The sequence below is a fragment of the Stigmatopora argus genome, chromosome 1, assembly GCF_051989625.1.
Source record: "Stigmatopora argus isolate UIUO_Sarg chromosome 1, RoL_Sarg_1.0, whole genome shotgun sequence".
NCBI lineage: Eukaryota > Metazoa > Chordata > Actinopteri > Syngnathiformes > Syngnathidae > Stigmatopora > Stigmatopora argus.
The window spans coordinates 12,368,179-12,391,868 of NC_135387.1; the positions used below are offsets into that span (position 1 = coordinate 12,368,179).

At 42.5% G+C, this 23,690-nt stretch overlaps 1 protein-coding gene and 2 long non-coding RNA genes across 9 annotated transcripts in view; all 3 read left to right on the top strand.

The window, feature by feature from the left end:
• Positions 1 to 7,285, top strand: part of rarga (retinoic acid receptor gamma a) — a 40,848-nt gene extending 33,563 nt beyond the window's left edge. For all 6 annotated transcript variants that reach the window (XM_077597470.1, XM_077597477.1, XM_077597461.1 and 3 more), the window contains 7 exons: positions 861 to 1,009; positions 1,261 to 1,402; positions 2,694 to 2,857; positions 3,190 to 3,366; positions 3,606 to 3,810; positions 3,890 to 4,048; positions 4,590 to 7,285. In XM_077597470.1, the coding sequence (XP_077453596.1) occupies positions 861 to 1,009; positions 1,261 to 1,402; positions 2,694 to 2,857; positions 3,190 to 3,366; positions 3,606 to 3,810; positions 3,890 to 4,048; positions 4,590 to 4,957 (1,364 nt within the window). In that variant the 3' untranslated portion in view covers positions 4,958 to 7,285. The remainder of the gene's footprint in view (positions 1 to 860; positions 1,010 to 1,260; positions 1,403 to 2,693; positions 2,858 to 3,189; positions 3,367 to 3,605; positions 3,811 to 3,889; positions 4,049 to 4,589) is intronic.
• A 5,376-nt stretch (positions 7,286 to 12,661) lies between these two features.
• LOC144075350 (uncharacterized) lies at positions 12,662 to 18,566 on the top strand. Its single transcript, XR_013300543.1, has 3 exons — positions 12,662 to 12,829; positions 16,736 to 16,862; positions 16,930 to 18,566. It is a non-coding gene; the product is annotated as an uncharacterized LOC144075350 (long non-coding RNA).
• A 2,961-nt stretch (positions 18,567 to 21,527) lies between these two features.
• LOC144074915 (uncharacterized) overlaps positions 21,528 to 23,690 on the top strand; it is a 47,090-nt gene continuing 44,927 nt past the window's right edge. For both annotated transcript variants that reach the window (XR_013300412.1, XR_013300411.1), the window contains exon 1: positions 21,528 to 21,863. This is a non-coding gene — a long non-coding RNA (uncharacterized LOC144074915). The remainder of the gene's footprint in view (positions 21,864 to 23,690) is intronic.

The following is a 23,690-nucleotide window of genomic DNA, read 5'->3' on the forward strand; positions in this document are numbered from 1 at the left end:
TGTATGTAGGTATGAAGAAAAATATTGATCATTCCTTCATCTTCTGTACTGCTTATCCTCCTGAGAGTCGAGGGGTTGCTGGAGTCTATCCTAATTATCTATATGGCAGGAGGCCGGTTACATCCCGAACTGGTTGCCAGCCAATTGCAAGAGAATGTTTATCGTTTGTTTCTAAAATAAAAGCAGAAGTTGGGAAAATTCATCTTTTGATTCAATGCAAATATAAACAGTCAGCTTTCAAGTACAAATGAATCTGAGAAATTTGAGAAGCAGAAATTCCAAAGGATTTCTGTCTTTGAATAATGAATTCTCATCTCTCATCTCCTTTTCTGAACCGCTTTATCCTCTTTAGGGTTGTGGGGGTGCTGGAGCCAATCCCAGCTGTCACTGATCATCAATAGTAGTGATGAATTGATTTGCTAACTGACCATTTTTTGATAAATTGTTGCACCTCTTCTATTGATGCATTAAAAAAAAATCATGGCCACTTTGACCTGCTGTCCAATTGAAAGTGCAGTTTGGCTCCAGATGAAATTCAATTTGGCATTATAGAGCTTCTCACCTTGCGTACACATTGCAAACAAATTTAGTTTTCTTATTTTTTTAATGAACCTTTATTTAAAAATGGTTGATTTCTGTATTTTCAACACAACATATCTATATATCTCAGCATCTGTTGCTGGCTCCACAAATCAAAACAAATCAATCAGCGGGAAGTGAAATGCCACCGGCTGTCATTTCATCCTTGAAAGCAATTCTACACAGTCGACATCCTCGGTGCATACACCATCGCCGTAGGACAACGATTTGTGACATATCAAGTGCTCATGCGCTCTTTTTCTTTATCCCCCCTTCTATAGCGGTGGAGACCCAGAGCACCAGCTCGGAGGAGATGGTACCCAGTTCTCCATCTCCACCTCCCCCACCTCGTGTCTACAAGCCATGCTTTGTGTGCCAGGACAAGTCCTCGGGGTATCACTATGGGGTCAGCTCTTGTGAGGGTTGCAAGGTGAGAAGATCCCGCCGTAGTAACACGACTCTGTTCTCAAAGCGTTTGGAAAATTGCTTTGGATTTCATTACCTGAGCAAATTAAATTGCCAAGAAAGAAGGCGCAGAACTGTGAAGTTTAAAAATAGAGTCTCAAAGGAAAAGCTGCCTTGCAATTAAAATGTCACATAATTTGATGGCTCGACGATAACGAGGAACGTGTTTCTTGCCCTCTCCCCTTTTGTCTCGCTCTGCGCTTCTCGGCGCTTCAGGGTTTCTTCCGTCGCAGTATCCAGAAGAACATGGTGTACACCTGCCACCGAGACAAGAATTGTCAGATTAACAAGGTCACGCGCAACCGCTGCCAGTATTGCAGGCTGCAGAAGTGCTTCGAGGTCGGCATGTCCAAGGAAGGTGAGTGCTGCAGTTTTCCTTTGTGAACCGACCCACCATCACATCAGCAGTTTACCATTTGACTCCCGATGAGGGAGGGAAATTTGAAATCACTTCTCTGTGCCTTTCAATATAGTTTGGATCATCATGTATAAACTTTAAATAGTGGTTTAGGCAGAAAGGTTCAATCGGAGTTGACGTACGGTGTTTAAAATAAAACTTGCTATTAATCAATTTAACATCGAGATGACGTATGTGGCACTAAAATATTTTTTTATTTTTTTATAACCTTCGAAGAAATGTGTTGTGAAAACGCAATCCGGTTTAAAAGTTCCTTGAATGTCATTTTTCATGCGAATTTTGTTGGTAATTTTAGTGCCGTTTCTTATGACTTTGTAGCTGACTGGATCTAAATTGAATAGACTCCGCTCTGATTGGCCGTCTGCAGAGTAGGTGTGTCAGCAGGAAGTCGGAAGCATTCGGAAGGCATGTGGTGACATTGACACATCGCAGAGACTTGCACAGCGACAATCTTTCTTCAATGACACCCTGCTTTGCTATTTCACAACTATACCAATATAAAATATTCACTTACTTCCCACAGCCGCTTTAGTGGTGATATTTCAGTCAGGAGATTTTGCCTGGACTTTTTCTTACAGTGTATTATTAAAAATCTGAAGCTGGAAGCTGGTGATGATTATATAAGAGCAGGTGCGATAAGATGTGATTTATACACGCACACCATATTTTCTGGATTATTAAGTCGCACCTTAATATAAATTGCACCAGCTATTCCATTCTTTTAAGTCTTCTTGTAACATAAGCATTCTAAATTCCCAATACAGTGGCTGAATTCACAGTTGCCCTTTCCAGAAGTCAGGTGGATGTCCGTTTGTCGCCATGCACGCAGCCCCAGGGACATGCACGTGGGTGTAATGTTTTGCGCGGGATGTATGTTAAGGCTAGGATCACATTGTGTCTCTGCTATTACTGGATATCCTGAGAGGAAGGAAAGAATGGGAGGAGGGAGAGAGAAGACTCGCCTATCAAGTTGATAGAGAGATGGACGAGGAAAAGAGTGGTGATAAAGCGGAGATAGCCGGTGAAAAAGCGGTACTAAAGGAAATATGTTAATACTGTTAAGGGCAACCTTGGTTGTTAGTCGCTTCTGGTTTCCATGGCCATGACGCCAGTAAAAACAACAAAGAGCGTGAGTGTTGTCACATGAGATCACAAGAGAGCATTCTCTTTGGTGCTTGCACGAAAATAATGATGTCTTCTCTTTTTTTCTTGCATTTTTGTTCTCATTTAGCGGTCCGCAATGACAGAAACAAGAAGAAGAAAGACGTGAAGGAGGAGGTGGTGCTCCCAGAGAGCTACGAGCTCAGTGGAGAGCTGGAGGAGTTGGTCAATAAAGTCAGCAAAGCTCATCAAGAAACCTTCCCTTCACTTGGTCAACTGGGCAAATACACCACTGTAAGTCACACAGAAATGTATCCCCCATCTTCCTTTTTTTCTTTTCTTCTTCCAGTGTATGTGGTAACATAAGTTGCATTTAAAGGGATACATTCACCCTAGCTTTTCCATGGTGGTGGTGGCTTAACTAATTCACTTCCCTGTTTAGCCATCTGCGAGGCCTCCCGATGATTGATGCAACATGTAAATAGATTTCTGCCCCTTGATGGATGTAAAATGTAAATGGCTTGCGAGGGCTCGGAAACGCGCTCGATGCAAACAGGGTTGCCCGCCGCCTCCGCGGGCGACACGCTCATCTGTCTGTGCTTCTGTGTGTATGTGTATGTGTTCAGAACTCCAGCTCGGACCACCGCGTTCAGCTAGATCTGGGTCTTTGGGACAAGTTCAGCGAGCTCTCCACCAAATGCATCATCAAGATTGTGGAATTCGCCAAACGGTTACCAGGGTTCACCACCCTCACCATCGCTGACCAGATAACCCTTCTTAAATCTGCTTGCTTGGACATTCTGGTGAGTTCAACTCCCACCAGAGAAAGTGATTTTTTTTCAAATGATTTGACTAGATTTGAAGAAATACTGGTCCCTGCTGGACGTAGTTGGTAACGCAAGAGGACTGTTTTGTCCTGCACTGACCTTGCTGTGTTTTGGTTCTGTGATTGGTCAGGCACTTATAGCGTGTCATAATTATCTCTCGGCCATTATTTGTTGAAATTTAATAATAAACAAGTGCTCCTCTCCGCCGGCCACAGATGCTCAGGATCTGCACACGCTACACTCCAGATCAGGATACAATGACCTTCTCCGATGGCCTGACCTTGAACCGGACTCAAATGCACAACGCCGGTTTTGGACCGCTGACAGACCTGGTGTTTGCCTTTGCTGGGCAGCTTTTGCCTCTGGAGATGGACGACACCGAAACTGGCCTCCTTAGCGCCATCTGCCTCATCTGTGGAGGTACAGTCGCAGGATTTCTCAATTGATAACATAAACAGAAGAATTAATACATCAATGGGTGCGCTCTGTTGTTCTTCAGATCGTATGGATCTGGAGGAGCCTCAAAAAGTGGATAAGTTACAAGAACCTCTGCTAGAGGCTTTAAAGATTTATGCTCGCCGCCGTCGCCCCGACAAGCCTCACATGTTCCCTCGCATGCTCATGAAGATTACGGACCTCAGAGGCATCAGCACTAAGGGTAATCACAATTTGTCATTCTGATGGAATTGTTTTACTTGTCACAACAAAAAAGAAAATAACCCATATGCACCATATGTTTTAATTCAGTGGTGAGGACAGAACAGATGGGAATGTTTTTTTAATCTGTAGAAAAGATAAGATTTGACCATTTTTAACTCAAGAGTCATACAAGAACCTAAAACTAATACTACAATTACATACTCAGAGAACACGTTTCACTCCCTGAGGGTTCTTTCCTCAAAAAATAATTGCGTCTATGGACTCTCTTAGTTGTCACACAGCTTTTTGTCACCTCAACTCTAGTGGAAACCCTTTAAAAAAGTAGTTAAACCTCATGCGATAATTCCTTCCTTTCATGGCATTAAATTCTTACTTCATTTTTCCGAGCAGGTGAGAAGAAAATTGGCTAGCATATAATGAATTGAGATTTTATGTTCATACTGAACATCTCTGTACATTGACTAGCTAAATCGAGATCTCCTGTTTGACTTGAATTAGCCACACACTGACCTAAAATCATCCCCCCCTCCACCCCCCAGGAGCAGAGAGAGCCATCACTTTGAAGATGGAAATCCCAGGCCCGATGCCTCCTCTGATCAGGGAGATGCTGGAAAACCCTGAGGCTTTCGAGGACCAAACGGAGCGCAATGATAGCCCCCCGCCGCCGCCGCCTCCACCGCAGCCCCCCACTCTGGTGCTGAAGCAGGAGGTGGAAGACGAGGATGACAGCTGGACCACGGAGAACGGCAGCGAGCCGTCGCCGGAAGAGGAGGACGACGACGACGAAGACGACGCGGCCGACGAAGAGCGAGACAGGGGCTCGGACAGCGATGGGGAGCAATGGGGGGCTCTGGATGCCATCGATTTAGACGGCGGCAGGAAAGGCCTTGTAGGGAGGGCTCAGTAAACGGCCCCTTTCGTACACACGCACTGATTGATGACACAAACTGACACACGCACACACACACACTGATAACCTCACTCCATCTCCCATCTCAATAAAAAGCTGGCCTTCTCGCCATCCTGGTGTCCTCCACAGTGGAGCCTTATGAGTTCAGACACATTAAATTGTGGCCCACATGCTCAGCGACAAATGAACTCCAGACAAATCAAGCAAAGGAGACACGACAGTAAAGAGACACACGCAAACCAGTGTCAAGGCGAGGCAGGATGTCACGTGGCAAAAACAAGTGATGCGTGCTCCCTTGTCTCCAGTTTTGTCGCTTGAAGACTAAAAGCACATTTTGCAAAACAAAATGAGAACAAGGATAAACCAAATCACAGTACATGTTCATCTTTGTTTTTGTGCTTATTGCTGTTGACTATTGTTTTTCCTCTTTTTCTCAATTTTCAGAAGTCCATACCTATGCTTATATATATTTACTATTATAGTTTTTGTCTTTTCCCCCCTTGTTTTATATCTATGTATGACTTATTGTTTCTTTTGAAGAGCTTTCCTCAGAGGATATTCAGAGGGAAAGTAGAATGCAGGCTGGGTCTTCCGTAACAGTTCAACAAGCTTTTTTTTGGTATTTTTTTTCACCCCTCATAGCGGGGAGGGGGACTCACTGTGGACAACAGTACTAATCAAACCGTGAAGACTGTTGTCAAGTTGCGGTGAATAATCACATCTGTGTTGTCAGAGGAATTGGCAGCATTCTCTTTTGAATTCAATGTTGTGCCAAAGTTGGGAAAAGTTCCGATTTTTACTGGGCTTGGGTGGGAGGCGTTTGACTACTCGCGCCATAATTCAGAAACACTCTTGACTACAGCAGATTTACACTTGATCGTAAATGTAGCACTTTTGTACAAGACAAATGCATTGGCATGTTCAACCGGCAATACAATCGAGCTCAGAGCTCTTTCTCATGATGTCAGTGGACATACGCAAACGTGCGGAGGAAGAGACAAACAAACAAAAAATACTTGTATGCAAACCGAAAGTAGAAAAATTATTATGGAAGACATTTCGGAATAAGACTCAGGGCTTTTCGGTGAGGACCAAACGCTAGGCTGCTTGCAGGCACTAGAAACAGGCAATATTTATGTGTGTATTCTTGACCCCCATTTGATTAGCTGAACCCCAATCTGCGTGTACATAGAAGTCCAAGCAGGGAGTGTGGATGCCGGCGTGACTTCCTTTTAGCTCGATCTTGGCCTGGCCTCCACTCAGGCTGGCATCTGTGCTACACGCTGCCTTCTCATCCCAAAAAGCCATCATTAGGTCATTATTTCTTGTGTATATCTTCACTTCTCTTTAATGTGTAGAAAGATGTCTTCTTATGTATGATTTTCTATATTCCATTGCCAAAATGTCCCGTTTTTGGCAAGCAGTGGTGGGAAAAGCAGCAGATATACAGAATTTAAAGTTTCTTCTTCTCTTTCAAGCAATATGAACTGTAGCGACGAGAGAGCCCATAAAGTGAATGTGGGCAGGCCTCCTCATTTTCAGTTGTGCGTGAATGTGCGCGCAGTACTGCCCAAAATTATTGGTGCCCAAGCCAAATTTTGAGTCAAGGTGAATTTTTAGTGGAGCTGGAAATGACTCAAAAATGTGGAATATAGAATTATATATTAATATCCACTGACTTTTGCTCGTCGCATGTCGAATGTACAAGATAGTAGTTCTTAAACTTTTTACAGAACGTACCACATTGAAAAAATCAAATCAAATCTCTTCATCTGGATCATTTATAATGGCACAAAACATTATGTTTCCCATTTTTTATTTGTTAAGATGAATGTTATTTTTCTCAAGATTTGAAAAACTATGAAAATAGCCATTGTGGTACACATGAGCTCATTCACTACCATTGATGGCGATAGATGTCTGATAGTTATGAAAAAAAGGAGGGCTAATCTCGCCATCATAACTTGTGTCAATTCCAGTCAGGAGTATCACCTAATAAAAATTCACGTCAACTCAAAATGTACCCTGGCTGAGAACAATGACTTTGTGCCGACTGAGCATTAAGCGTGTTTTCAGCCATAGGATGCCCGCTGTTAAGGTGCTGTCACACACTCAAGCGTCTTGGTGTGATGACTCTGCTCTGCTGGTCTGTTATCAGGTCAATATCATGTTAAAGCAGGCAAAACATTTGTGACGACGCTGTTTTTATTGTTCGACTTTTTCAACATGACCAATGTGTTGTGTACCCATTGTTTATGTCAACTCTTGTTATACAAAGAAAAGCCATATAAACATTAAGAGGCACAATAAACTACTTTTGTGAGATTTGTGGGCAACTTTCGTTTGACTGTTTAACTTATTCCCTGTCAATGACGGCAATAGACGTCAAATATATACTTAGCTGGCACTGGCAGTGAACGATTACAGCTCAGTGCCATTGACGACGATAGATCTATTAACAGGGATGGGCTAGCAGTGAATGATTCCTCCCAATTCTTCCTCCTACAATAGATCGGTGTATCAAGGTCAATGGGAGCGAATGAGTCGATATGTAAATGTAAAGTTTGAAAGTCCAACATCGGCTGATGCAGAAATGCTACCCAAACGCAAAAAGATCAAGCATCCCATGACCCTTGAGTGGCGTCAATGTTTGTTTTCCACCTGGAAGTATTTTCCCTCCCTCGGGTAACTTCATTTTTGGCTGACATGTCATACAGTCGAATTGCAGCAGTAGAGGAAATGACAAAAATCATCAATCAAGCAATTTCTGATACGGTATTTTCCCAATTGCTCTGCTTTGGTCTAATCTTAGTGCTTGTTTACTAGTGGTGTACTTTGTCTTTCACCCAGATGCGCATGTCATCAATCATCATGGTCAAAAGTCTATAAAAGGGAGAACTATTTTCTGCAGTTTTATTGGTTGAGCCAAGTATCCGGAACTAGTTTGAACTTTTAAGAGTCTGTAATTGTTACTTTAACTTGAGCTGCGGTAATAGGCCTAGTAGTAGTAATAGACCCCTTGGGCAGTGGTCAGTATAGTGGACAGCAATTGAAATGTTGGCACATAAGGCATTTAACACTTTATTGGAGAACTGCCTATTTTTGGTCATTCAATAAAAGTTAAATATCAGTTATCATCTCATCTGATTTTAAACGCTGCTCATCCTTGTCAAGATCGAGGGGTGCAGTAGCCAACACAGCTGACTTCAAGAAAAAGAGGAACTGCAGCCTAGATTGGTCGTCAGTCAATCAAGTGGGAATTGATCCCACGCTGCCCACACTGAAGTCAGATGAAAGAACCACTGCACCATCGGGAGCTATAAGCAATTATAACAAAACTAGTTTTTCCTCAAAGTTATTAGACATTATTGCATGTCTATATATGACTTTTATATAATTATAAATACATTTATACAATATTATGAAAAGCTGCATTAGGTATAGTACTACAATGCACTTTAGTTACAGTCTCAAGTAACACTCTAAAATAGATTCCCCTCCCCCTTTCCCAGTATTTAAAAATCATTGATGCAGATCGACATCCGATTTGTTTAAACTAGGAGGGAGGACTGACCGTAACAGTACATCTTTCAGTGCCATTGGCAGTGCTAGACGTCCAATCCATTTTGACTGGGAGTATTGAACGAACGAGCATTAATTCGCCAATCCCAGCTAAAATAGATTAGGGGTCTGGAGCTGTCCATGGTAGCCAACGAGAAAAATGGGTACCCCCTGAGGATAGAAAGTCGAAATTTGTGTACGAGAGAGTTAAAATGTTTAAGAGCCCGTGCTCGCAGTTGTGAATGCATTGTCCACATTTGTCTACAAAAACATCTCCACTCGAGCAACCTTCACCACTAGAGGGAAGTCGTGCACTGCGACTCAAGCATTTGGCTCTTGGAGGATAGAGAGAGAGAAAAAGCTGCATGGGTGCTAAGGTCATATGGGGAAGTGGGTGCAGTGGGTCATAAATCACAGGCTCCCGGTGAACAAGGACATCAGATAAAGCTCTGCTCTTAACGCTTGTTCGGCTAGCACTTGGAAGGAAGGCAGCTGCCAGCATTAATGGGGCTCGCTCGCAGCTTTCCTCACGTTTGCTCGGGCTCGAGTTTTGTCGCAAAGATGGAGTGCTCTACTAGCTGTGAGCTAAACTTGTCTTTGCTGATTTATGACCCCAACTTAAGGACAACATGCAATAGAGAAGCTCTTGGAATAGGTGTGCATCACAGCATAGGCGACACTTGTGGATAAGGTCAAATGTGCAAATAAAAGGGGCGATATGTGTATGTATGAGGAGATATATAGTCCAGGAAGTCAATTGTAAATCGGCATAGTCAAGCCTCTGCCGGGAAACGTCCCAAATTTTATTGATTTTGGAGGCCGCAGATGCCTGAGCGATACTCAATCTTTAGAAGACAGCGTCTTGTTTGTTTTTATGAGATAAGATAGCAGAGTCCTCGGAGATCTGACACCCAATCTGTGACAAATTATAGGACATCAGGGCCTTAAAGTTAAACAGTCTCGCGTTTGTCACAATAGCACCTTTTAAATGTTTGTCCAAAGCACGTCAGAAACAAGCAAATGAATAAAAGAAGCCTTTGTGATGGCTTGTGTAAATGTCACGTCAATAATGGCGATTTATGTCTTTAGCACAAAGTTTACAACACATACCTCAGCTGATCAGATCCGCTTATTTTGATATTCTCATAAATTCTGCGAGGAGCGGAGCAGCTATACTCATAGTAAACATCTTTTTTTATTTTGAACCCCCACCCCCGCCCCACTCTGCCATTTAGATACAAACGCCTCACCTTGATTTTATTAATAGATAGGAGCAAGGTGATAAACAGAGACGAGATTCTATCAATTATATGATTGTTTTTAATTAACTATCATTAAAGACAGATCAATAATGCCAGACTCAAATTAAAATAAGGCTCATACATTATACACTATTTTACAAGGAACAATCAAATGGCCTCATATACTGAGGCGCTGTAAGGGGGTTGCCATGGTAACCTGGGGGTTGGGGGGCAGCCTTTAAAAAGGCACACACGTCGTCCCAGCTCGGCCATAGTTGATTATGTTGAGAAGAAAATGATGGACGTTTGACTTTGAAGGGCAAAGAGCTCGGGTATTTTGGGATGTAGGTCAAATATTGAAATCATTATTGGGTCAGGTGATGATATTAACTCATTGACTGCTATTGATGGCAAAAGAACCCCAATCCATTTGAATTGGGAAGGTCGGCAGTGATCATTCATTGACATTTTGTAGGACTAGTTGTTAATCTTCAACGCTGGTGAACGTTACTAGTTGTTTTTACGTTAGTTATTTTGGAGGAAACTGGTTTGTTTTTGCAATTTCCACTCAATTTGACTACTCGGATTGATGAGACTTGAATTTATGGATTTGTGGTTACTGTCGCAACAAAACAAAATAAAGTGCACTTGAGTAAATCCTTTCAGAGCTCACTTAGTCGAACATTTTTTTTTTCCAAACCGGATCACAATTGGCTTGGCTTGGGATGAGCTGTAAGAATACAATAGCCACATCAGGGAAGTGGTTGGCTGATAAAGCTCAATGAACCCAAGTATTGCGAGAGGAATGTTTTGACCCCTGACACCGATACAATTCCCGGCGGAGCGTGGCTCGACGTGACGCCGAGACCCAACCGAGGCCACGCACAAGACAGAGATGCGTGAGTCCCGCAGTATGTCGGCTGCACTCAGCTGGCAGCGGGGGTCGTTACGTGTGACGCGACATCATTTTACAGCTCCCGCTTGGGTCAGAGCAGACAGAAAGGACGTGCTCCTCATTTGTTACACGTACGACGAAGGCGCCGAGGGTTGCGGCTCAGTCAAGGGAAAAGTGAGGCGAGGTGAGGGGAAGGTGAGGAACGTTCTCAAGTGCAAAGACCGTAAATTTAACGCCTCCCCTCGCGTATGTGTGTGTGAGCGCCGGCCGTCTTAAAGGAAGGGTAATGGAACAAGTGATGGAAAAGCGGGCGGTGACGAAACTGAGGATGGAGGGTGTGCCAGCAGGGAGGAAAATGAAGGGAGAGGAAATAAACAAGGCACAGGTAGCGGGAAGAGGTGATTTTGGCAGGAGGAGGCAGCGTCATAAAAAACTCGGAGATGTGTTCTGGCCTCTGGCTCTTTCATATCTTTTACATTTCTAATTAAAAGAGATAAAGAGTGAGGGAGTCATCAATCCCACAGTGATTTCCCAGTTAAGGTTTTAGAGGGGGCTGTAAACTAGGCAGCCCGGCATCATTGATTTTATAATTAGCTATCGTCACCCTGCACTCAAGACGGAGGGAGTGTGCTTGGGTAGAAATTCAAACCAAAAAAAAAAAAAGGAGGCGACCGTCAAGTGGAGCAGCGAGGCGTGAGGATGAAGATGATGATGATGATGAGGAGGTCGACTCTGAGGGGGTGTAGCTGTAGGGAGGGAGTACGGGGAGAACCCACCTTGAATAAGGAGTGTGAGTGAAGCAGACAATGAGCCAGAAGGGAATGTGGCAGCGGCGAGAAAAGAAATGGCACAGTTAATTGCCGGTTAAATGTCACGGCAGGATCCAAATATTGCCATGATCTTTGGCCAGAATAAGACACATTACACCCAATAATGGATACATAAACCATTTTATTGTACAAGAGACCTTGCCCAAAAGCCTGTTACATGGCTGATAGCAAGACAATAGAGGGCAGGATGAACATGATTACAAAACAAATCATGTATGGGATTTTTACTGCAATATTTATGATCTCCTGTAGTTGCTAAAGAAATATTTAAAAAATCTGCATCTGAACATAAAGAAAGATACATGTAACGTTCTTCCCATTTCAAACATGAAGGACGCACACAAGAATAAGACACTGACAGTGAGAGATTGGCCTACTAAACCTTCTCAGACTCCGCAGTTATGACTTTTTCAATAATCTTGCTGAAGATGATTAAACATTAAAATCCATTTCTTTTGCACATTATTAATCCATTTCCCTTCTTGCTGAGTTCAACAAATTATCTCTCCTTTACATGCTATGGTGAAAAATGTTTCAATTGAAAATCTGGATAGAAACAACACACACACACAGCATGAATGGATTAAGATGTAATCACATTATGTAGATTGCTAGGAACTATTGGTAGATCGCACAACAATAACATTTTGAACCCTCCCCTGTCGATTTCCTTAGCTAGGCTCTTATGAATTTGGCATCATCATTTGGCTCATTGAAAAGTTGATCTTGGAGCAAAAATGTGTGAGGGCTTCTGATATAGTCAGTCTAGAAGACCCACATGTTTGAATGGGTCCCTAGGAAGTTCAATATGGAACCCGACTGCAAAATATATATCTTTTTATTTTATTTTGCAATTTTGCAATGATCAATTCTCCTCATGGTGGTAATGGAATGATGGCTCTTTCGCAAACCCCACCCCAAATACAAACATTGACCAATTGTACGCCCTAGCAGCTGTTGTTCTGTAAAAGTTTAGCACTGGGGTGGGCAAACTATTCCAAAAAGGGCCGCAGTGGGTGCGGGTTTTCATTCCAACCCATCAAGAGGACACTTTTTCACCAATCTGGTCCCCTATAAGTGCAATCAGTGGATTGCAGTCAGGTGCTTCTTGTTTTCTGTAGAAATCTTATTGGTCAAGGTGTCTGTGCTGGATTGGTTGGAACAAAAACCTGCACCCATAGCGGCCCCTCGAGGATCGGTTTGACCACCCCTGGTTTAGCACTTCCCTATTCTCGCAATGCTTACTTTTGTGGTTGATTACCTGACCGCCAACTTTAAAGAAGCCTCGGAAAGGATCAACGAGCAGCGGACGTCCAAAAGGGTGAAGCTGTGTGCCTATGGGGTATGTAAATCAGATGGGTACCCAAAGAGTTTTTTGGGAGGAGTGCAGTACCTGCCCTTTCCAAAGAAAAAAAAACCCAAAACCATTTTGATTCCAAGTTGGATAAAACAGCCTGGACATACCACATCATTCCCAGCTAAATGTCCATCACCATCAATGACAGCCATTGAGTTTATTGATGAAAAACTTTATAGCTATAGGATGGTTGCAGACCCATTTATTTAGTTTTAAATTGACAAATGCATAGTGTGGTCAATAAAAAAGAGCTCAATTTTAAGGCAACTCTGGTTCATCAACAACCATTAATGGCAGCCAACGGGTTAAATGAAATACAGAATATGAAGAATTCATTTCAGAACTGCCAAGGTCCAATGCGATTTTCTATTTTTGTAGTGACATAAATAGCGCTAAAATACTGTGTAAGTACAATTATGACCACCAATAACTTGGATTTTTTTTTGCCTTGAAGGCATTTTGCCATCTTTCCCTTTTCAATTTACTTTACTGCGTCCTTTCAGAGTTTGATGCAATTGTGATGCAGGATGCGGACTAAAAAATAAGTTGCTGTTAAATTAATTGATTGTCATCCTTGTGCCAAGTTATTCTTTCTTTACAAAACAAGCTAGTAAATACTGACTCAACAGCACCTCTGCTCATTCCCCCCAAAACTACTATATTTTAGTAATTTAGTTTGCTTTAAAACGTCAACTATCATGATTGCCAACTCCATACACACTCAACCAAATGATTAATGAAGTAATCTTCCCATCCCTATTCTATGTATTAACTTTATAAAATCACCATAAAAACCCTAGACCAATAAAAACAGGTTGCAAAATCAGCACATAAACTCATAAGCATCAAAAGGTTCTCTTCCAAGCATGACTACTTTTTGGAAATCGCCCGAATGGAGCTTAATTGCAGCACAACCCGTTTTAATCATAAATAGAAAAATCTAGACACTGCATACAGTATTGATGAAAAGATGGGCAGCAACTTTTACTAGGCAGTATCTCCCCAGAGGCCTCGGGGAACACGCTGACAGCATAGGATGATGTCGCTATCTATAAAGAAGATTTTCTTTCATAAGAGTGCTCTTGAATTATTTACAGGCAAATTTAGAGCCGGGTGAATGTGAATTAAGCTTAGACGTATGTATTAAAGGTTCCCCAAGAGCAGCCCAAAAATGCTAGTCCAGTTGGTGGGAAAAGAAGGCATCAAAGTTGGAATATCATGAATACAAAGTTTCTGTCAACTTCAATCTGTTCAACAAGCGTTTGATTGCAAAAACATCTTTCAGCGCCTCAGCGACTCTTAAATTTTTACTGCGCGCTCATCAACTGCTAACGTGTCTAAGAAAGTGCATTTAAAATCTTAGTCCGGGAGTAAATAGAGGAGCGATATAACGTCACGGCAAAATAATCCTGGCTCGATGCTTTATGCTGTCATGAATCGCATTCAAAGCTGCGATGGGGAGAATTTAATGCTCGCGAGGAAGCTTTGCCATGATTTTCAGCGGGGCCCGGCCCTGCACAAAACATCATAATTACGGTGCCTGTCATGACTCCTAATCACAAATGTCATAAAAACGACATAACATCCGCCGTAAAACTCTCGACGTCGCAATGATTCAACTGCAAGTGTTGGGCTACATCCTGCGAAGCGGAGCCTAAACGCCGTTCGCTGCGCCCACCTGGGCCGGCGTCTTACATCCGTCGTAAACGTCGGCTTGACCTGTTCTGGTTGGGTTCTCGTCACGTGGATCTTGAGAAAGGGGGGACGAGGATGATTACATGTACATACTGACAATGACTCTTTGAAGAATGGAAGAATTGGGGGGGGGGGCTGCTTCTTCTCCCACGTGGGACGGTCACACATGGCCGGTTACCATGACGATGTGTCGGAGGCGTCGCCGGTGGGATGGGGGATACAGAGCCGAGTGCGCAAAAGTGAGAGAAACGCCGCACAGCGTGGTTGCAAAAGGTTAGACGGAGGGAGTGTCTGAAAGGGAGAACGAGGGCTTTAATGACGCTGAAAATTGGCCTGTGACGGCGCTACACCCCCGCAGGTAAATCATTGCTACAGCCTGCTGTCAACTTATCTGTCCCCTTGTCCTCCCATCTCGGCCCTCCCACCGCTCCCCTCCCCCACCACCTCAACTTCTTTTTACGAGCACATACTCAAAACTTTCATCTTCCGGCCATACTCGTCCTGTCACCATAAATAATGGCTGCCGTTTTGTCTGTGTGCATTAGTGAACTCCAAATTCATTGGCGAAGTCATTTTTTTCGTGTTTGGGGCCAGATGTGTGAGGTACAATTTAGTGGAGGCACTTAATTCTACCATTTTGGGATTCTTTATTCTTTCGCTTTGCTGTATTTCAAGGAGAAATATGCTACTTTTTACTCGGCTGCGTCTTCCCCGCTGGCTGGGTTCACTAATTACTTTGCGGAGTGAGGTTGTACACACAAATCAAGCGGCGGGCTCATAAAGTGTGATGCATTGCTCATGTTTAAATCAGCCGCCGTGACAGCGGGCAAATTTGTAGGCTTGTTCAAAAGAAATGTTCATTTTAATATGGCGTCAATAATGCAAATCTCCCTTTAAAAATCTTCAAATGCGCTCCATTTGTAGTGCTCGTCGCGCATGACCTTGGTCCCCAATCTAAGGGCAATGTGGGATGACCTTCAAACTGCTCTGGCTCATGCAGTAAACTCATTGTGTTCTTGGCACAATTCTGTTTTGTTTGAGGCTCTAACATCTAAATTGTCCAATAACAGGCAACATCAAATACCTCCAACAATGAAATGCATGCAGAGTTTGCCGAGTGATAATCATAACAAACCACAAAGTCTTAAACTCGTGATGTCAATTACTTTAACGGTCGCAGTCTTTTTAGATAGAAAAATATTGTGTGGTGGAAAAAAGTCAAGTTTTTAACAGAAAAGAAGCCATTTCCAAAACATTTTCAACAAATATTGTGGCCTGCAGCATGTCTTTACATTAGAAGAACATAGCAAACAACTCGCATAGTAACACTGACTGATGTTAGAAGACATAAGTCACAGCTCCAACTGAATTATGAAATTATCCGTATTTGTGATCCCGGGTATCGCACTTCACTGCAGATAAAGCTTTCACCCGAGTCTGGTACACACAAAGAAAAATAAGGCCCTGGCTTTGTCCCTTGCCGAACAAGGACATGAAACTCCAAACATTTTTATGTCTTGTAAGATCTTCCGCTAAAATGACCTTTATGTCCAAGTTTTGTTGACTGTGAATTGCATTTGGTGTCGTCACGTTTTGTTGGGGTTTTTGGTGTATGGGTGTGTTTTCCGTCCGTGTCCCGTCTGCATAATTGTATGCGTTTCCCCTGCCGTGTCCCTTTTGCCTCTCCTTCCCTTGTGTGGCCTAGGTGTTTGTGATTTTCATCAACTGAGTATGTGTATGTTAACCCTGTGTTTTTGTACGTCAGTGTGGGAGTATTGTTTCCTAGTTGGTAATGTTTCCCTGTTTGTCAGTGTGTGTCTCCCTTGTTTGTATTCCTGTTAATTAGGCCCCGGTTTTTATTATTTGTATGGTTGTTTTTCATTAAAATCCCAAGTTGTGCACCACCACTTCCCTCGCGTTTGCCTGCTTCCTGCTCCTGGGTTCCCTTTTGCTCCGCAGCCCAGGCGAAATCTTACCATAACACTCCCAGCCCGACATACAAAACACAGGGTTTAAATACACAGACATAGGTTGATGACAATCACAAACATCTGGGTCACACACGGGAAGGAGAACCAAAAGGGACACAGCAGGTGAAAGGCATACAATCACGCAGACAGGACACAAAAGGAAAACACACCCATCCACACAAAACATCTAACAAGCATATTCTATATTACCCAAATGTTTCTATAGGGGCTTCATTACGTTGCAGTGAATGTGACGGGCTGTCCTTTCAACACGTCCGACGAGGGGTCAGTGAGACGCCCTGGACAAGGGGAACACGAAGCACGGGAGCTTCACGAGTCAGGCCACTCACAAGGTGGTCTGAAGGCTATTTAGTGTTACCGCTGAATGAAAGTTAACACTTTTACTGTCCCCATCTGCAGGGTGTTGGGCAGATTAATGTGGCTTCATTCACCTGTGGAAGCGGCGGGGGAAGCGCTCCACTTGGCACTGGCTGCTGTTCCCATCTTTTGCTCCAACTGACAGATGTAGTCCATCAAGTCCTGTGGTGGGGAATACAGCCATCATTGCACACAGTGGGGCGTGCTTTCCATAATCGCAGCTTCAGTAGCTAGTGCTCTCATAACCCCCATATGTCTGCCACATAAAGTGGACACGCACGCTACACAATACGCTGTGTTTGCTGTTATGTAAACACGCACTTTACAACGACGACTACACGTCAAACATGATTCCACTCGAACGATTTACGACACGGTGCCCACTAGTACCATCGTGGCACGCAACGAGCATTTGCATAAACTGGACCGGCGTTTACAAAAACATTGGCCGTGGATGGCAGGCACGTGGTGGGCCAAAGCCATGGCGTTTAGCCAACGACAAAACTGTGCAGGCATTTTAACGGCAGCACTGACTGCCTTGAAAAGCACTGATTTATTTCATGCCGTAAATGTTTTATATTGCTCAATAACAGCTAAAAAGACAACAATGGACCAAAGATGCCCCACAACTGGGAAATTTGCAAGGACAGTACGCTTTGGTCCCACTTCAACAATGGATTGGTATATTAATAGCAATAGTGTCACTATTTGGAACTCGAGAGTGATACGAACTGTTACCGGGACTTAATTTAAAGCTGATAATGAGTCCAGTTGAATGAAGTAGCAGTTTAATGGCAGTACTAGTCTCAAGAAGGGGAAAAACAACTGCTATTTATTTGTTAATCCATACAAGCCATTAAGTCGCCTCTGGAGCTTATCAGCTGATTACAAAGAGAACATAAACGGTACATTAAGGATATTCAACAACTACTTTCTTCTCCGAAAGCAGGGACTCCTTCTCCTTCTGGGCGACACTCGGGCTGGTCTTCAACTCCTGGAGTTCCTGGCACATTTTGCTCACTTGTAACTGTACGTGTGGTACACAATAAGTCAGAAGATGTTCTCAGAGTGCAGCACTGGACTCTCATAAATGTCGTGGTCTTTCTAACCCAGTTGCAATCCTTTTCCTTCCTAAGCTCTACCTTCAGCTTATCTTTCTTCCAATGTCTGCATCTCTGCTGTAAAACTCTCAATAAGTTTGTGCTCCTACTAGAATGATACGCACCCATCCTTACATTAGACAACAAAAGAGTCATGTCCCTTGCCGAGTCCATCAACTGTACCTCAAAGGTGAGCTGCAGGCTTTGCTTTTCTCGAGCTCATTGTATTCCACCTTTTCTCAGGGTCAGACTGCACTCTCCAAGCTCCAAGGTTAGATGGACGGCGTGAAGGGCCTGTCACAGATTGTCATGCTCGTGGTCTTTTTGGGTAACCGCTGTGCACATGTCGTTCTTAAAGCCCCCTATGACCTGTCACCCTCTACAACTTCTGACAACAATACAAAATAAAAATAATGGTATCTATTGGTTGTGATTGTGTATTTCAACTTAAAACAGGTTCAAGTGAGGCGTTGCCAAATTAAACAACACCACTGCAGCAATCATACTGTTAATTGGAGTTGTGCTATTAGTGTTCACATAGGGCTTGTTTTCGATTGTGCCAGTTTAGGGTTCTGTTGACCTCTTCTGGAATGTGGTGAGTTTCTAGATGGGTGCTGATGGAGTTCTGAAGTTTCATCACGCTGGAGTTTCTCTGTGTCATCGCATTCTTCAATCCCTAGAATGCTTTGGACAAACTACGAAGATCATCTCCGTCTGTTCCAGACTCTTGGACTATCTAGGGGCCATACAGGTAGGAAAAGTGAGGAAAACAAGAGAGACTAGTACTAGCTACATTCTGGGAAAAAAATCATACTTCAAGAAAGTTGTGCTAACTCAAGATTTTAAATACAGTACTCGAATTTTGCATATAATGTAACCCAGACATAATCGAGAAAATGCAAAGTAGGATCAACCCTATTTCTACCATGTTTTTGCGTCCATACAATATCAAGAAGTGTAGATATGAAACGTTTCACAATTAAATCCATATGTAAATACTGTAATGTATCAATATTTAAATAGAATGTATATGACATAAATGTCTCATCTCATCTCATTTTCTGAACCGCTTTATCCTCATTAGGGTCGCGGGGGGTGCTGGAGCCTATCCCAGCTGTCTCCGGGCCACAGGCGGGGTAACATAAATGTGTAAATACAATAAACTTATACTTAGAGCTAATGTTTTGATATGGACATGTAGCTATATTCGCTACCCAACATATTACAAAGAAATCTCAGTAACATACAGTACAATAGTCATCATAGAGAACGCCAAAAAGATTCAATGTTTTATTCAGCTTACACCACTGACTGCGCATGATCATTTTTGGGAGCGGCACAATCATTTGTTGGATGTCGTTAAATTTTGCGAGCAGTCTAATGATACCTTCTGCTTCTTTGCAATATCCACCATCTTTTCCTGGCTCCTCCGCAGCTCATCGTGCAGGCTGCTGATGTAACCTTCCAACATTGTGTGACGTCTGTTCCGAGCATCCCTCTCTCTATCAAAGTTGTCCCTCTCCTTCTCCTTTTGCTCATGTGCTGCCTCTCGCATCTGCAAACGTCACGGCCGCTTATACTAATAGTCTTGCAGGTAGCTCTGTTGAGAAAGGGGAAAAAAGTCTTCAGTCAAAAGTCTGTTTGCTTTTCCTCCTTGTAATTGTCATTTTCACCTGCAGTAATTCAGCTCAAGGTACGACCAGAAAAATGTAACTGCCCGTTTCGTCCCCATGTGGCTCCTCCTCGGGGTCACTAAATCCTCCAGGGGTTTGGGGGCGCAAAACGTAAATTTAGAGCTACGGGATGTCTCGGGGACAATAATGTTTACAAATTCACACTCTCAGTCGCTCGGCTTAAAAATGAAGGATGCATGGAAGAGGAGCATAAATGAACAGTTTGATTATGGAAAACAGACACATTATTATCAATAAAACTAAAGAAATTCCATCTTGAAGGCTGCCAATGTATGCTAGATGCGGTAGAAGGTTTTTGGTCTGTAATGATGGTAGTGTACTAGATAGTACAGAGGCATAATAAATGAACACTTTTACTATAATGGTTACAGTGTGGTTCTGTATTTGAGGAAAACTATCATACTGAGAGTTTCTAAACGACCAAGCTGAGCATTGTTATTATACTTGTGACAGCTGAATTTATGACACAGCTGTTCGATTGAATTTCATGAGTGTATGTGGATTGGTGAGGAGTGACGATTAACTGATCATTAGAAATCTGCCAAACCCTTACATTTTATTGGTAGTATGTTATTTTAAAAAGTAAGACCTGAGTACATTAAGGATGATTTGCGTAAAAAGATTTTACCATTAAAAAAAAAAAAACCTGAAAGGCCCAAAAGTATACCGCATAAATGGTAGCTGCTTGGCATCAGCATTTGTTGGCAGCACTGGGAGCAACAGACGCATAAACCAAGCAAAACATGAGTTTGCACTAGCACCACTTGGAAACTGGTCTAAATGAATAAAACACGATAGAATTGTCGCTACCCTCCTTTGACTTGGATTCTGACCATCATCCGCCGTCATTCGCTTAGTTTCCTGGCGTGACATATTGAGAGAAACCATGAAAATGCCAAACAAATATGTGACATCTACCTAGTGACTAATTTTAAAGCTAAAGCCTCGTCAATGAAGCCTCCGATGATTTTACCCATCAATGTTGCTTCTGTGCATTTCCTTCCTGATATGACTACCCGCACCCAGTGCGGCCATTGTGGAATAGTTTGCCCACCACTGGACAAGACTGTAGTGCTGGCCGATATGAAGGTGTGTCACCAAAACGATAGTAAATTATACATTGCCATAAATTCCTTCTCTTGTGAAGTTTAATCATGTATTATTAAAAATACTCGAGACCCAACTTTACTTTGATGACATTGCTTAAATGAATGAGGCAGAATGGCCGCTAGGTGTCCCCATACCAGCAAACCAGGGGTCTGATAGTCACAACACAACACAAACATTCATTTTCTGAATCGCTTATCCTCACAAGGGTCGCAATGGGTTCTAGAGCCTATTCCAGCCAACTCTGGGCACCAGCCAGGGTACACCCTGAATTGGTGGACAGCCAATCGCAGAGCGCAAGGAGACGGACAACCATTCATGTTCACACTCACACCTAGGGACAATTTAGAGTGTTCAACTAGCCTACCAAGCATGTTTTTGCGATGTGGAAGGAAACCAGAGTACCTGGAGAAAATCTATACAAGCCCAGGAAGAACATGCAAACTTTAAACAAGAAGGTCTGGACCCGGGATCGAACTTTCGATCTCAGAACTGTGAGGGCGACGCTCTAACCCAGGGGTGGGCAAACTATTCCACAAAGGGCCGCAGTGGGTGTGGGTTTTCATTCCAACCCATAAAGAGGACACCTTTTCACCAATCTGGTCTCCTACAAGTGCAATCAGTGGATTGTAGTCAGGTGCTTCTTGTTCTCTGCAGAAATCTCATTGGCTAAAGTGTCTGTGCCGGTTGGAACAAAAACTTGCACCCACAGTGGCCCTCGAGGACCGGTTTGCCCACCTCTGCCTACCCACTCGCCCACCCAACACAAACATGTCGTGCATAAATATACAGTTAACCAATGGGTCACCATTGATTTAGAGGGCCTCCCAGTTCAAATGAATTGAAATCTATTGCAATAACCACATTGCCCCCCCGTCCACACGCGCCCTGAATGATCTTTCTGTGTTTCCTTCCTGATGTGACCAGTGCCCCGCCCGCTAAAGTGACCACACACAGTCCATAAAGGAAGCTGGCATCATATGATTCCACATCACATTAATGCGGAGTAATTTATGCAGGTTTCCTTTGACAACGCCATGCACCAAATGGAGGAGGAGGCCTGTAAAGCCGACCAGTAAGTCACACAACCAAATTTATGAGCTGTATTGTAATTCACTGTGCCAAACACGGGTCACTTTTGGGGCAATGTCACTTTTTCATCACTGATATGGAACAAAGCACCATTTCTATGGAGTTTCTTCACTCCTAGTACTATCTCAAGCAAGACTAACAGTGACAATATGCTTCAGTGTGCGATAATAAATAACTCCTGCAGAGGTCAGTGCCTCATCTGCTGTACCTGTGCCCCTCACACTGAATCATGCTCATGGGCGGCCCTTGCCAGTGTCTCGGCTCTGTCATTACTCACCTTCCTGATGAAAAGCATTTAAAACTCTACAGACGGAAAAGGAGAGCAAATGTGTACTGCTTACAGCATCCACATTGTCACACAATATTGTTGATGATTATATGAATATTTTAGATGTATCTATGATCTTTTAGTGATATGCAGCAGGAAAAAATTTAAATAGCTCCTTTACGCCGTTTTTTTCAATGTCTTAGGTGAATAATAGTTTCACTTTGTGTTTATATGTACAAAGTGTTAAATATTCAGTGTATTCACTTTGTGAGAGCTCTTACCTGTGGTAACAATAGATTAAAAAATATCAATAGAAAATTATTACTGACACTCAGTCATAGGGAATACGTGACTCATCGGACAGTTGCAAATTGACGTACGGCTTCTAAAAAGCTAAATCTTTGTCTCTGCAGAAAATATATTTCTAAATATCCTGTCCTTTTTTGTGTCTATTTTGCTTTTGCCAAGTCCCTCATATTGTTCAATTATGAACACTAGCCTAAAGTAAGATCTGAAATATTTAAATAACCTTGATTCTTTTTTTTACCTTCAGGATGATTTTTGGTTGATTTTTATACACCATCCACTCTTAGGAATGTTGACCACTTCTCCATGTTTTTGCCATTTGTGGTTAATTAATTTCTCTGTGACTTTAGGGGGTTCAAACGCTTTCGAAATATCTTTATAAACACTTTTTTAGAATAATGGCAATTATTTTTTATTTTAAATTTCTTTGCATCATGGCTTTTGTTTGCAGTGTTCTTCTTTTGGATTGTCCTTTTTTTCAGATTGGTTCTATCTGGGTGCTTTGTTAACTGTTAAGTTTTGTTTATTTGGGATGTCTTTGATACTGTTATTTTATGATTTGATATGTTACCATTTGGCAAGCATAGGGTAAAAAAAATGGAGACAGGAAAATACTTGTTCATAGCACTGTGGACATTCTCTGTTGGTATTTGATGGAGAGGAAACAGAAGTAACCTGAAATTGACCTTAAAAAAATATTTTTCAAGCGAGGTTGTGAATTTGTCAACATCAACTAAATTATAACAAAAAATCAGCACCGCATGTCCTGTTCTTCTGATGAATTTGGGGAAATGTAGTTTATCATTTGGCTCATGAGGTTCACAGTCTATGCTTTAAACTACAAACCCCAGAAGGACAGTAAAAAAGGTGTCACATGGTTGTAGTTTGAATTTTTAAAAAAAATCCCCTCTACGGATGTCCATTTTGTTTGAGTGTGTGCGTCAGAATTGTTTGACTTCAGCGTGGAAACGATACAAGGTGAAAATCACTTAAGATATGAATGAATGCTATAATTGTTTTTGCAAAACATTTTCCCAATTTCGCCACAGGACAGTTTGTTCCAGTTGTAAACCTTTCAAAGGACTAAATTTTATTGTTGACTACTCACTGATTGAGCTGGGAGTGGAAAAGTGTTATTGTTTTTTGGAATTGTTTGAAGCACCACATTGGAAACCTCGTGCCCAAAATCAAACAGCTTTAATGAATTCCAGGAGAATTTTGAGGGTTTTGCTCAAT